Source organism: Agrilus planipennis, unplaced genomic scaffold (assembly GCF_000699045.2).
Source record: "Agrilus planipennis isolate EAB-ADULT unplaced genomic scaffold, Apla_2.0 scaffold8, whole genome shotgun sequence".
Lineage (NCBI taxonomy): Eukaryota > Metazoa > Arthropoda > Insecta > Coleoptera > Buprestidae > Agrilus > Agrilus planipennis.
Window position 1 is genome coordinate 1,162,818 of NW_020442461.1, and position 15,774 is coordinate 1,178,591.

General features: G+C 38.0%; 2 protein-coding genes across 2 annotated transcripts in view; one reads left to right on the forward strand and one right to left on the reverse strand.

Annotated features, from left to right (window-relative positions):
* LOC108735938 (lysine-specific histone demethylase 1A) overlaps window positions 1-15,774 on the forward strand; it is a 229,159-nt gene that overhangs the window by 15,992 nt on the left and 197,393 nt on the right. The window lies entirely within an intron of this gene.
* LOC108735937 (toll-like receptor Tollo) lies at window positions 8,578-12,538 on the reverse strand. The gene has a single exon (XM_018468180.2). It carries the CDS (start codon window positions 12,357-12,359, stop codon window positions 8,616-8,618), a length of 3,744 nt encoding a protein of 1,247 aa, XP_018323682.1. The 5' UTR covers window positions 12,360-12,538; the 3' UTR covers window positions 8,578-8,615.

Sequence of the window (15,774 nt, forward strand, 5' to 3'; positions counted from 1 at the left end):
TAATTTCCTTCAAACAATTCATTTTTAGAAACCAAGTTTTCGGGCAGTACTGTAGATAGATAAATACGGGTTATCTACACATGTGTTTACCATGTACGACTGCCATGCCGGCTGTGTTTGTTGTAACTGTTATTGGCAAGATCTATCCAACGTTTGTTTATACTCATTGTAAATGTAGGTATACATAACATTAGTTAGTGCCAAGTGGTTACAAACACATTACGAACATCATTGCATATGAGCTGAGTGTCGAATAGGTACGATTTCCGATGGAGTCAATCAACGAATTTTAAAGAAATGAACTAAGAATCATTGTATATGTTTATGGTGCATTTTTTATAAAATGCAGCTTTTTATTATGCATTAGGTTAACCCATTTAGACTATCTTATAAACAGTATGTTCATTTGTAGTTGTTGGTGAAATTATGATTTATAACTAAATTTAAACAGTTATTTGAGGACGCCACAAAAGTCCTATACCCCACCCACCCATTGTCCGACATGGTTACAATTCGATGACCCCTCCCCCCCATACGGGCGGATGTTCTTTATGAATGACCCCTAACTTCGCAACTCCTATTTGTTTTTTATGAGTTCCAATTCTTCTATATCTGCTCATTCTAATATTTTCGTTCGGACGCATACCTTTATTGTTTCCTTGAGTGTGTTTTTGTAATATAACTTCTACTTACAACAATATCCTTACGAAGGAACGAAAGTAACCTGTCGAAGTATCCTTACCGTTACTCGTCGATCGCGGTTCGGTCGGCCGGTTGTTAGCGCTTCACAATCGCAAGCAATTACAGAACATATCCGTAAGCTGTTGTAGATCCTTTATGCGATATTAATATTCTTTTGTGAATCCAATTGCAAAACGTATGTCTTCGTAATAGAATCGCTATCGAGATAAAAAATCAATTTGCATTACACCATTCGGTTCGTGTCCATCCGTTCGTTTGTCTCTGTCTCTTCGTGAGAATTTGTTTGACCTGAACCACGGATGGTCACTAATATTTGATTTTTCTAAACGTAACGTTTTCTGTGTTTTTCTTTCATTAAATAAATCACTGTTTTGACTGAATTGTTCATAAATTCATAGATTTAAAGAGTTGTTCGTTTGGCCAATATAAACCAAATTATACCATCCACAATCTAACATTTACGGTTTGGATTTTAAATTTTTTAACCTTTAGATGTAGTTCTCTTAAAGCGGTAAACACAGAGTGCTAAAAACCTACTTCATTACACAAACCCGTAAGTATACGGGTTTCATAAACCTCAATGTTCAAAAATCCTTAAATGAAAAGCACTGCTCGTTTGTCCAATGTAAAGTTTTTGTTGGACACTCCGTATTCTAACTAATACACATAACAGGCGGGCTGAAAAGTTCGTAGGCTAGCATAGAAAAAATTATTATTTTTTGATAGAATTTGATTTTTTTAATATGGTTCCCTTCGAGGGCGATACAACGATTATAGCGGTCATACAATTTTTCGATACTATTTTTATAATATGATTTGTCTTTAGCCTCAAAATAGGCTTCAGTTTCGGCGACTACCTTTTCATCGGCGCCAAAATCGGTCCAGCGAGCATCCTCTTGAAGTCTGAGAACAGAAAAAAGTTGCTGAGAGGCAGATCTGGGGAGTATGGTGGATGCGAAAGCAATTTGACGCCCAATTCATGGAATTTTGCCATCGATTTCATTGATTTGTGACACGGTGCATTGTCTTCATGAAATAGCACTTTCTTTTTCAAACAACAAAAGTTCTTTCACTAAAAATGCTATAACTCATATAATAATAGTGCAACAGCTGTCAAATTTTAACACGTGTCTTTTGAAGGTTAGGGCTAACTAAAAATTATAAGGATTTGATACTAGTAGAGCCATATATGGGTCAGCTCGCCCTTGTAAAATCACAACAACAATGGTAACGCTTTTCGGATAATCCATATTTTTAGGTTCGATAGCCTACTTCCTAGGTGGTGGTCGCTCGGTTGGAGTTATTCTTCCAACGTTTCGCCGCCAACTGTGTTAAACCTGTTCAGGAATTAGTATAGGTAGTATCTCGAGAATTTGGTCGTAATCCTCCCCAGAGTGATAACTCTGACGCTGAAATTGTGGTTTCTTGCCCCAATTGAGAAACAATGAAGCGACAGACAACGACAATCGAGCGACCACCTACACCTATTAGCGATAATCAAAACCTTAGGTATTTCAAACCTTGAGGTTTTCTACCTTCTTACTTTCGCCTGTTATAGCCTGTAACCTACACGTAAAGAATCAACGTTTAGGTATGATGAGCGTAGTTAAACCATTTCGTTCTGTCTCTCTCTCTTTTTTTTTATTAGTACTATTTTTTGTTCATGTTGCTTTTATATTTCGGGAAAGAAATAGCCTTCTAACCGCCCATTCCGATCACACGCCTCATCGAACGTTCAAGTAATTTACTTGTTCGGACGAGTCGTCCTGCGATAATAATAATTTATCTTGGTCAGACCCGTTGTTGGCTGACCGACTCGTCTGTTTAACGGCTAACCAACCGGCTTTCCATTGCACATACTTACCAAGAAATGTATAGTCGCTATCAATGGTAGGTAACTGATGGTTTCTTTTTGTATCCACAGCCGAAAGTTCAGTTGAGGGATCAGTTTTGAGGTTAGAGGTTACATGAAATTATACTGTAGTGTATATCTAAAAAAAAAGTTATGTATAATGAGTTTGTACCCTTGAATCTAACTTTTTGATAGATATGAAAATGAAATTTGAAAAAAAAATGTCATAGGGTTCATTGGTAGGTAGGGCTTATGTTTAAATTTCTAAATGCAAAGAGGAACAATGGATTACCTTCATATGTTGAATACAAATCATATTATGTTCTCATCACTCTAAAAAATTTGTTTTGAAAAAAGAAATGCAATAAATTCGTTTGGAGTATTTATTGTAGGTGTGATTTTTGTGATATATTATAAACAATAATAAAGAAATTAACATCTACCTTTATTAAGTAGATACTGTAAGACGTTTGTTAATGTGATATATAAAAGAAATTATAAGTGCTGTCAGCACATGGCAAAGTAGTATTACGTGGTTAGTATCAGCAATTTCTTATGCTGAAATGTACGATGTGTTGCATACCAATTTACAAACAATTCTTTTAAATTTAGTTTTTAACACAAAAAAGTGATTAAACAAATTGTTCACAAAAGTGAATTTCGACCACTCGACGCAATGGTGTTAACAGTTTCGAGCTCATAGTGACTGATAGGAGGGAAGAACTTGTCTTTTATAAAAAGAAATTTGTATCAATAATAAGAAAAAAAATACTTTACATTAGCGAAACCTTCACGCAGTGCTGTGCTATTAAACATTTTTCTCAATTTAATTTTTGCATGTGCTTTACATGAAACTATATAATGCTTGTAAAAATGCATACTTTATTATCGGAGACAGGTAGTCTAAATGTATAAAATTCATCCATGTTTTTCCAACATGGGCCTAGTTTATCAAGGTCCAATTTCATCCTTTAAAGATGACTTGTGGTCGATTTTTCTCCGTCACTCGCATGCAGTCGGGTCAGACGAGAAATCCGTCTGTGGAATCGATGTATAGCATAGCCGTATAACAAGGGCGCTAATTTAGAAACGACTTTCAATAAGCCGCTGTCGAAGAAACCGGCCACGGTACCCATCATCTTTAATATAAATTATACGTAGTTAGTGGTAAGTGTTACAAGAGCGATCGAAGCTGCGGAAAAGGCTCTGGTTTAAAGTCAATCCATTGTTTGGTAACTGTTTCCATGATTGGAAACGAGTTTTCTGTTTAGACTATGTAATAGACAATAGTAAAGGAGGGGATAATTTTTTCGTAGGAATTTTAAGTCACTTATACGAACTGTTCATCAGTATGAGTCTAAGGATTTTTAGAGTTGCGAAAATCTTCATTATCATAAGGTCATTAGTCCTAAGACTGGTTGGATACGCACCTTCAGTCCTTACTACCTTGGGCTAATCTTCGCATTTCCCTAAAACTGGAACATCCCACAACCTTAACTGTTTACGAACTAATCTAGGTCTACCTTTACTTCTCTTAAATGATGTTTCTGCTTCTAATGTCTCTGACTAGCTCTTCATCCTGAGAAGGCCTCCTACCAACCTATCTCGCCTATTTTTTATTGAATTGCGGTGTATACTTATGTTAATATTTAGGTACCCTTGAAAAGCATTTTGGTTAGTTGTAATGTCTCAAATGGCTTGTTCGCTGTTTCAAACATTGGTGCTCACGACTCAGTTACTAAACGTTCTCCGATAACTTTCTTTGACAATTATTACCGACGTTGAGGAATAAAATAATTGGGCCGGAAGTGTTAGAATAAAAAAATGAATAAAATATGAAATAAACGTTGTGGTTAATGATGTCGGTGTAATAGAGGAAATTATGTGCGGTTTAGGTATAAGTTTTGACAGGCGGTAAAGTTGGGTCACCTGTTGTTGTTCTTTGACATGTGACCAGCGATTTCCGCCACATGGCTAAGTTGCATAAAATTGAGATAAATAATTTTTTAAATAAACAACACACTTATTACAGCACATTATATATTTAGCTCTTGCACAAACTTTAAATTTAAACATTAGAGAATAAAAGATACAAGGTTATTTTATATATTTGAGTCGTATATTTCAAAAGAGTATTAATGTAAAATAATTTAGATTTAAAGCTTTTAACAGTTGTGCTGGGTGGATATTGTAATCAGCCAGTGTAACAAATTAAAAATCGCGACTTTCAGTTGTTAGATAAATAATTTATAAACTGTGCATATTATACTGTAAAACGAAGGAAACTCCTAATGTTTTAATTTTACTTTCACGCCTAATAAAGTTAGATATTTCGTTGCCGCATTTTCCTTGAATGTTTTACCATAGTTGAAATTATAATCGCAAATTTATTCGGTTTTTATGCGTTAAGAAACACTTCTTAGCAGGTTTCATATTTCTTGAAATTTGCTGTAATTGTGACTTTTTATTAAGTGTGTTCTTTTTCCCAAAAATAAACATTCAGGTCATCTTTTACCTTTATTTTCTAATGAGAAAGTTAAATATACTGTTAAATAGCTATGTAGATGACACGCTGATGCTTATCTACAACACTAATTTTTGTAGAAAATGTAGATATATCTGCCCATATAAGACCTACCGGACCTCAATGTTACATTCGAATATGTGCCTGAGTTTATCCAGATATTTGGATATCTAGGTATTTAAAGTTGGATGTATAAATTTCAAACTATAGTTGAGACGTTAAAAATTGGCATAGTCCGCAATAAAAGTGTGGTATTTACTTTCTTTTTTTAACTAACTAACTAGACTAGAGCGGTTGCTGACAGAACGCCTACTTTGATTCACGACTAGGGTTGCCATCTCTAAAATTTGGAAACCAGGGCAAGACGCGTGAAAACCCCAGATTTTAGAGTCCAGAACCCGGACATGTCAACAGGTTTTTTTAAACATAGTCAGTGTAACAAAAAACAGTTGAAAATGTCATAAATCACCCTTTTATTTATTTTCAGACCTTAAAATTAGATTTAGTCATTCTTTATCATCATTTTCAATGTACCTAACAAAACAGAATCTTATAAAATAATTCGAAGTGGTCTGTATTCTTATTACTCTTATTACAATTTGTTACAAATTGTTTTAATAACCAGTTAGATTTCTTTTACGTGTGTGGCGGGCGGCCCAAGACTTTAAATTTTTAAACCAGGACTACAAATGAAGCCCCCCCCCCGGACGCTCCCCTGATGCCCTCTAAACTAGGACAAATCCGGGGAAACCCGGACGGATGGCAACCCTATTCACGACAGACGTTGTGGGGAATATAGTAAACATAGAAAAGAGATGCCAAATAAGAATTGCAGCGGACTCTAATAAAGAAAAAGGAATAACATTACACCAATTGATGTGTAACAGAAAGAGATGCAGACAAGCAGAAAATGAGCATGTTGCCAGCATCGGACTTTAAAGAAAGTTCAACAATTTCAGGAATTTGGGAAAGCGAAGACGCTTGTTTAAAGATATAATTCCAACCAGTCAGTTGTAAAGTCGACCCTGGTCTTTTGCGTATCTAAGTAACCTCTAACCGCTGCACCTCTTACCGTTATTCGGTTATCTCTTTTCACTTTGTTTATTCTATATCACTAATCTTAACTTATCAAGAGCGTGTTCAAAAGCAGCAAATTACTACTTTCCCAAGTGGAAACAAGAAAGAAGATACGTTCGTTCTCACAAGTAATTTATTGTGAACTACGACAATTTTTATGGTCTCAACCATACCTATCTATTTTTGAATTAAACTACATTTGAATGTATTGTGGTGCAATAAGAAAATTGACGTTGTGCGTTTTTCTATGAAACCATAAAGAACTATCTGGACAGGTTTAAGTACGTTGGTACGTACTTATTATTCCTATCGAATAGTTGGTCTTAATTTTATTCAATAGTAATCGGATCTGTTGTAATTACCAGTCGGTAGACAAAACCGGATTCCGGTATCTCCGCTAAAGCCGACCCCCCAATGCGGTATTGAGGGGTGGCAGCACGTATTCTCGGAGCCGCTTTTGACGACAAATTGCCCCTAGACAAACAAACAGAACAAAAGTCGGAATATACCGACGGAACCACACTTGGCCGCAAATGTACCTCGCGTCGGTGCCACTGCCACCGCCCCGTGTATCCTTGACCAGGTGCTAATTCCCCAAACAGTGTATGTCTGCGTGTTCTTCAGGTAGCGTAACTAATTGAAATTACAAATTTGTAGTCCCGATGGGAAAGGGGTTCGTGTAATATCTTGTGTACCATTCACGCTATCTACCTGTCTGGAAAACCGCCTCTTTTTAACATAAACGAAATTCTTCTGACAAATACCTACTACGGTATTTTAAAATCTGCGACATTTTAATGTTGAATTGTAATTCTTAAAAGTAAATGGGTCTATTTTGTAAACTATTACCTTTGAAGATTATAATTTATCGTCAAAACGTGAAAAAAAACAGAGTCTACTACTGGAGACTTCAATGAGCAATTAAGCGCGAAACCTTGTTAATGTTTGGACGATTTATTAACTGCTTTTTCTATCTATGTTTATTAAAAGTATTATTAAAGAATGCCCAGTTAAGGGTCTAATTACATTGCAGTTATATATTAAATCCTTTTTTATCTCTGAAGCTCTAAGCTTTATTGCAATTAAATATGGAATATAAAACACAACTAAAGTGCTAAAACAGAGAAACTTCAAAATAAAATTAGTAAAATACTTGCCTTATTGTAATGTAAAACAGTAATATTTTCCACTTTTTGTTCATTTTAGTTCTTTTTTAAAAACCAGAAATTTATTTTTTATTTTCTCAAATTTATTTGTTTCGGTAGTGTAATTTTTTCACTTATAGTATTTCTCCTTTTCCGTCTTGTTCTTCTTACTACTAATGTGAGATATATGTATTTTTGTTATACATATAATATAACCACTTTAGTTGTTAATAAAATCAAAAATAGATCTGATATCGAACATGATACAGAAATGTCTTAAAAAGCAGTATTTTGAAGTAAACGAGTGTAATAAAACGCTTGACGACCTCTTATCTTGATTAACTGCAGCAAGTTTTTTGAATTTGTTAAAATTAGGCAAAAGTTGAATCATAAAATGTTTCTTTGTATGCATAAAACTATTTTAAAATGGAACTTTTTTAAAAAAAAAATAAACTAAAACATGATATTTAAATTTACTTTATAGGATTAAAGTCAGAAACTACCTAATAAATAAACTTTTTTTTTGGTAATAATTAATAGTATGTTTGTGGTGGGTAATATTTTTTATAAATGCAGACCCGATTGTCTCAATTTTTTGGAAAACTGTTATAAATTGTTGAAAAATAGAAACGCATTCTTTGCTTTTCCGACTTCATACACTTAAGTTTTCTATTATGTAGTCTCATCAATAACTTCGTAGTTCATATCCAACTTCTCATCAATTTTATTAGTTCTTGTCCATTTAATTAATGATTAACGAGCTTTTCACAATCTCATTTTCTAACACTTTGATTAATTTAAACGGAGTTAATTATATCATTCATTACTTATATCACTAGAGGTGTGTTAGATTATTTCTATGCTATTAATTTTTCATAAATATTAAGTTGGATTAGTACATTCACAAAAATATTTATCAAATCCTCTAAATGTGGTCTCTTTTTCTATTGTTTTGTGTTCTGTAAATTTATAAATGAAACAGGTAACTAAAGGTTCGACTTTTTTATTCATTATTGGACAATAAATATGCGATTGAAGCGTACAAAATTATAAAAATGCTATTTACAGTGTTTCTCCTTTTTACAAAAAATATTAAAGCATACATAGCTTTGCAAGTTTTTATTTACAAACGAGAATTTTCATTTCGATATTCACACGTATTAGAGAGAGAGAGAGCTGCGACGACTCACATTCACACGTTTTTAATAAACACATTCTATCACAAATTAAGAAAAAATGCAGATTGCACCTAAGTTACAGTCTCATTTCAATTATCACAATTTCTTTTTTTTTTTCTATAACAAACAAACAGACGCTAAATATGTATTGAAACAGTCCTCGTGGTTCCACCTCCTGGTGGATTCGGTGGTTGTCCGCGAACGTTGTGCCGATGAACGTGGTGGTGAACGTGAGGGTTGCGCACCGAACCGCGCCGCCTCTGATTAGGAACGTCTGGAAGCGCGAACTTTAGCTTTTCCCAAAACATTTTGTCGCCCCACTGCAAGTAAACGTTAGTCTTTAAGTACAACCGGATATCCGGATCGAGGTCCTTTTGGGGCAAATCTCCCAAAAGGATTACGATAAGTCTTTTTCGCCTGTCCTTCAAAACTTGGTGGTGCGCGGACTTAAATTCGAACCTGCACCACTCGGACTTGATGAAATTTTCGGACAGGATCATGATCGTCCTTTTGGACGATTCGACGGCCTGGACTATCGTGTCAGCGAGGTATGCACCCACGGGGAAGTCGCGATAGTGCAGGCAAAGTTTGTAGTTCGGTTCGAGGGTAGGCGCCAGGACCTCGGCGATCCACGCCTCGTCTTTCGAACTGTAACTCACGAAGGCGTCAAACAATTTATCGCGATCGTTTAGATCGAGGTCGGACGGACGATAAAACAGCCGGACACCGAACTTGGAATGAACCCACACACGCACTTCCTGTCGAAATATAAAGATCAGTAACGTTAACGTTACAATTATCACAAACACGCCCAGCGTTACGACCAAAAGCGGAATATAATCTTGAATAGGCTGAGGCATTATTATGGTTTTCGTTGCGGTCGCGTTGCCTTCCACACTGTTGTCCATCGCCGCGTTACCCGAACATACACTGCTACCGTTTTCGGCCATTAAAAAGAAACCGTGAACATTATTATCACTGTCACTAGACAAGTCCTGTTCGTTGCTCGAAACGTTATGTACACAACGCACTCTTGAGGAATCTGTTACCGAATCACCGCGTACAATCCAATCTCTCAACCTTTCCACAAAACCACAATCGCAAGTCCACGGATTATGCGATAATGTTAAATCCGTTATGGATTTCGGAAACAGCCACACGTTCAACTGCAGTAATCTGTTGTGATTCAACTTTAACACTCGTAGATGCTTTAGACGAGTGAAAGTCTCATTCTGGACATGCGAAATACGGTTCCGGTCCAAAAACAACTCACGGAGGTTCTCCAAACCTTCGAATTCGTATCCCAACAGCTCCACGATTCTGTTTGCACTGAGATAAAGTTCCTCGAGTTGCCTTAATCCGTTAAACGTTTTGTTTTGAATCGTTTCGACGTTTGAATTGTTAAGAAAAAGGACTTTCAATCTTTTACGACCGATGAACGCGTGGCTGCTCAATATTGGCAGGTTGTTTCCATCCAAAAATAATTGGGTAGCGTCCATGGGAATTCTTTGCGGTAGCTGCGAAACGTGACCGCTGACCGAACAATCGACGACATTTGCTGACCAGGATTGATCGTGGTAGCAGGTGCAATTGGTGGGACAGGTCATTTCACAGTCGCAGGCGTCAAAGTCGCAACAATGACACAAGGCAAAACAATGAGTTTCGTACGTACACAGGAACTGATAAGGAGCGGCTTCCACTAAAGGAATATAAGATCGTCCGCGGTTGTACAGCAGTTGGCAGTAGATGCTCTCCAAGTCGACAAGTTTCGGTTGAGTTCTAGCTCGGTTTCCTAAGTTGGCCTTTTGCAACCATTCCATGGTACAGTCACACTGATAAGGGTTGCCGCCGATGTAGAATTCAGGCAATGATTTGTCGGAAGGAACGGTCGAAATACGCAACGAATTCGGATCGAGATGCGTTATTTTATTTCCGAAAAGGTCGACTCTTGTTAGGTTTGGTTTTTTGAAAAACGTGTAAGATTGTACTTTGGTTATGAGATTGTCGTTCAGAAATAGCACTTCGACACTGTTCGGGATCGCACTGCCTGTTATTTCCGTCAGTTTATTTGCACTTGCGTCAAAGGTACTTAACGATAGTGTGGATTCTATTTCGAAGTAGTTTCCTAGCTCTGTTATTTGATTGGCATGGATGTCGAGCCATTGCAGACCTGTTGGTATTAATGCGTAATCGAACCATCGGAGTTCGTTGTCGGATATGTTGAGCCATATTAAGTTCGGTAACTTGGTGAACAGACCTTCGATGTCAGTTAAATAGTTTCCATCTAGTCTTATTGCCTGTAGATTGATGTTTTCGTCGAAGGCACCCGACGAGATTTTCTGGATTTTATTCCGTGATAAATTTAAAATTTTTAATGCCGTCATTTTACTGAACACGCCCTTCGAAATGTTTCCGATGTAATTTTCGGTCAGCCGTAGCCCGAAAAGCTGTTTCATTTCCATGAAAGTGTCGTTAGTTATTTTGTCGATGTGATTTTCTCCCAAATCGAGCGTCCGTAGTAACGGCACATTTTTGATCACCTCGGGCACTGCGTACAGTTTGTTACCGTTCAGGTGCAAGTCATGTAAACTTGAACAATTTTTTAGCGCTTCGGGATGGATTTTCGATATACGATTATTGTCTATTGACAGTAACGATAAGACGAAAAGGCCATTAAACGTATCGCCTTCGATCATCGTTAAACGATTGTTCGATATAATTAGCGTATGTAAATTGTACAATGCTGAGAACGTGTTTTCCGGTATCCCTTCTATGAAGTTGTCGTTCAGTCTTAATATTTGTAAACTGTACAGGTCTCGGAACACTGATTGTTCTAATTTTGTTATACGATTGTGCGATATGTCAAGGACCACCAAGCGCACCAAGCCTGTAAATGTTGCTGCATTTATCCAGTCGGCGGTAAGTTCGTTGCGCGAAAGATCAAGGACGAGTAGCTGTTGCAATTCGCTAAAAAGTCCCGGTGCCAACACGTTGATGGAATTGTTTTGGAGATATAGCTCTTTTATGTCTCTCGTGTCGGAGAACAGTTCAGGTGGTAAACTAACTAGTCTGTTGTCCGACAACTTTATAATATACAATCCGACCAAGCCTTCAAACGCCCTGTCGGCAAGATGGACGAGACCGTTCCCTTGGAGGTACAACTTTTGGAGGCGCGTAAGCCCTGACAGTTGATTTGCTGATAACCTGTCGATATTGTTTCTTGATAAGTCGAGTATTCGGAGGTTACCGCCGCAACGTTCCGATGGATTATAACCGAACTTGAAGGGGGTTAGGTCACGTAATCTGTTGTGGGTAAGGTTTAGCACTTCCAAAGAGTATAGAGGACATAGGGCCGCTTCTGGTAGCGACCACATGTTATTTTCGCCTAGATCTAGCCTTTCGAGCAGTCGAAGTTCCTCGGTAAAGACACCAGGTGATATTTCCAGCGACATTGCCGACCAGTCGGTGTTGTGGGTCCGTATCGTGAGATTTCTCAGCTGCGTCAGGCCGCGGAAGGCACCGTCGGACAAGTTTCCAATTTTGCAGTACTCGATGGAAAGCTCTTTGAGTTCAACCAACGGTCGAAAGCTGCCTGCGTTGAGAGAGCTTTGGAAGAAGAGCGCGTCGCTGCATTCCAGACGCAGTCGCACGGTATGCTGCGGCTGGATCACGCTGAAATTGGTGTTTTCGAGTTCGGAGTTGATGGTGCGAAGTCGGCACACCAAGGCGACGTCTTCATCGTTGGCACCGTTGTCCCCTTCGACTACCCATTTGCATTCGTCGGGCGCCTGGTACCGGAGCGCCTTGCTTAGGGACGCGGACAGCACCCCGAACACGGCTCCGATAAGGACCGCGCACACGGCAGTCGACGACGATCCCATCGGAACTGTTCTCTACTGCACGAACATGGTGGTCGTAGCATGTGGTAGTCACTTTATGGTGCACTTTATCGACTGTTGTTGTTATTGTCCGTTGGGCATCATTGAGTGCGATGCCGCGTATTGTTCGCATGCCCGCATGTATACGTACGTTCGAGTTGTTCAGTGGCTGCTGCTTGACTGCTGTGGCTCTTGCACAAGGCCACGAACCCTTACTGTCGCTGCACTCCGCGGCCCCCCTTCTATCCATTCCTTTACTCCGGTTGCTGCTGCTGATGGTCGTGGAGACCGAAGAATAACCGGAGTGAACAGAAAAGAGAGGAGAGAATCGACTACTACGTGGACAACGACGGCAACGGCAGTCGCAGTCGTTGCCGCTCGTTCTGTTTGTTGGTCGCAAAAAACTGTTAACTCTTCGTCCGACTGCTGCATCGCACCGAACTTTTTACCACACTTCGTCGAGATGTGTCGAGTTTTCCGTCCGAATTCGCTCGAGAAAATCGCGCCTTCTTTGGCCGCTCCAAATTTTATTCTTGCCTTTTTTTGTTTTTTCTATTCCATCTTTCGTAATTGGCTTCTGTTTGAAATTCAACCGGCGTTGAAACGTTATCTTCATTTTTATTTTGTCCACATACAAAAAATACAAAAGGAAAAAATAAATAGTGTATTGAAGAGATTTTCTATAAAATATATTACTGATTTATTGTCATATTTGTTAAAAATCACTAAATAAACATTGATACCTCCAATACCTGTAGTTGCTATTACTGGAACCGATAAAATATTCCATTGGTTTCGGCCCATTCCTTGTAAACCTTGCTCGGAATGGGAAACTTCAATTAGAGACCAAGCGAGAAACCTCTGCTTCGGTTTAAGTACGATTCCCGATGTATTAGTTGGTGGTTGTGTACCTATTATAAAAGCGACTTTTAATGTGACGGAAATTTGTTTTAAAACTGTGTAGTTTACGTTAAATTTACTTAAATTATTGGCGCGGATATTACGGTTCTAATATTCATTAAATAAATTCATCCAATTAATTTTTTTAGCCCGATACTCGAAACTATATTTCTTTAATGCTGTCAATTTATGTTTTAAGTGTCTTAGGTATATGTTCGGTTATACGCAATTGTAATTTTTCTTTTGAAGACAACATTAATCGAAAAACAACTCGATTACCATATAAATTGGATTCCTTAGTCGTTAGCCAAAACTATTAATTATTTCAAATATTGGTATCTATCTTACAGAATAATTATGCAAAAATTGCTTCAAAGTATGGCTTTTTGATCGGAACTTTGAACTAAACGTATCACAGTTTTGTTCACAATTCACTTTTAAAAAATTTTTAGAAATTCCAACAATAGTTCTTAAAAACAACTTTTCATCAATTCCTTAAAAGAACATTTTATGAAAAATAATATAGTCTAATTCTACAGGTAGTCGTTTTGTTCACCCCCATCTAAGCATTGCCATTTTTGTACAATCCTTGACGTATACTTCCGTGCAGCTCGATCAGTTAGTGACGTTAATGACAGTCTGAGAACATTCCTTATATTTATTTTTTATTTCTATACGAACCGGATATCTGACATTAATAAGCCTGTTCGCAAATTATCTACTAGAACTATTGGTCGATATTAATTGATAGCATTAGGTACATATTTCTTCCTGTAGTCGTGATGAGGTTTGGCGTGGTTAGTTGGAAATATAGACTAGCAAACCGTTAGGAAACGTCTGACAGCATATCGAACTTTAATGATTTTACAGTGCTTCATATATTGTACCTGTACAGTACGTAATCCTCTATCAAGAGGAATTATTTGTAAATAAAAAGGACGATCTACGTATTACACACGATCAATAATTTCGAGTTTGAAGCAGCTGCAAGGATTTAAGGTTTCGTTTAGGTATTGTAATAGTCGAAGACGACAATCAAAATGCCTTAATTAACAATTCGTTTGATTATTTGAAGATGACGACTAATGAATACTAAAAGGTAATCAGTTAATAAATTTTGAACAGGATTCTTACACATTGTGACATTGAATAATTAGGGGAGAGGGTTTTGTGGAATGTGTTCGTAGAAACCTTTAATTTCTAATTTTGATGGAGATTTTTGGTGGTGGATTGGTGGATCTTCGCGAAGTTTGCGTTTAAGATATTTCTTGTAATTTAGAAAGCAAATGTCGCACTTAACGTAACTCTGTGAATTATGAATGTCCTTTGCGTTTTTGGTTGTATAAAAAGTGCAAGAAATGATGAGTGTTAGTGAAACCTTTTGGCTACAGCTTGTTCCTGTTGATTTATTATAACACGTTGTCATTTTTTTTGCAATTTGGAGTGTTTATGTTGAGAAAACGACCTGAAACGAAAGCGAATCGTCTCGTAGATCATATCTTTTCTTTATGAGATTATGGATCACTGTGTGGCCTCTCTTACCTTAGAATAAGAGTCATTAAGAAAATTGTTAGCGATAGCAGCTCTACTTACGTAGCATATTTGATGGCTAAACGAAGATGAAGAACAAGAATAAGAAGAAGACGAAGAAAACATGTGACAACAGGTCGGCGCACGAGATGAAAGATGACTTCCTCGTTACGTTCGTAGTCACATCAGAGCCTCGTAGCCTGAAATATGACCGCCCATTACGGGTATCTTAACGACGAAACATTCGTTCGTTTACTTTTATTTACGATGGGGATGTTTTAATATTCTGCCGAGAGATTGGATTTTCGTGTAGCCGGGATTCCTCGTGCTCGTTATTAATTGGCCGATGTACCCGCGTATACACACACGGAATGTTTTACTGCGAACGGCAGGTCCTGGCTGAATGGGTGTCTTGTCGCGTTCGCGCGCGCGCGATCGTAACTACGATCGACGGACGTACGCGAACGCGCCAAAATTAAGTGTCTTTCCACACCGAACCGAAAGAAGAACAGTCCCGGGAATTATTTATGCATGGCCGTTCCACGTTACCAACAGTATCACACCAGGTATTAATTTTGTACGACGCCGTCATCGCTTCAGCGCGCCTGATGCATGGTATCGCGTTGCCCGGGCTGTTTCTCTCACGAATCCGACGTTCAAGTCAATCGAATAACAAGAGGTTGCGAGAAGATCGACGTTTTGTTGTCGATTTTTAGGATAGGAGACGAAGTGGCCGATTTTTGGTATCTGGGAAGTCAGATAAGGAGTAGTAGGGATATAAAGTAGAGGATAGCGCAGGGTGGAGTCGCCTTCAATAAAAAGAAGTCACTTTTATGCTCGCGAACGGTTAATTTAGAAATTCGAAAAAGGTTGTTAAAGGTGTATGTTTGGAGCACGGCGTTGTACGGGTGCGAAACATGGACAGTGGGAGCGGCGGAAAAGAAAAGGTTAGAAGCGTTCGAAATGTGGTGTTATAGGCGGATGATGA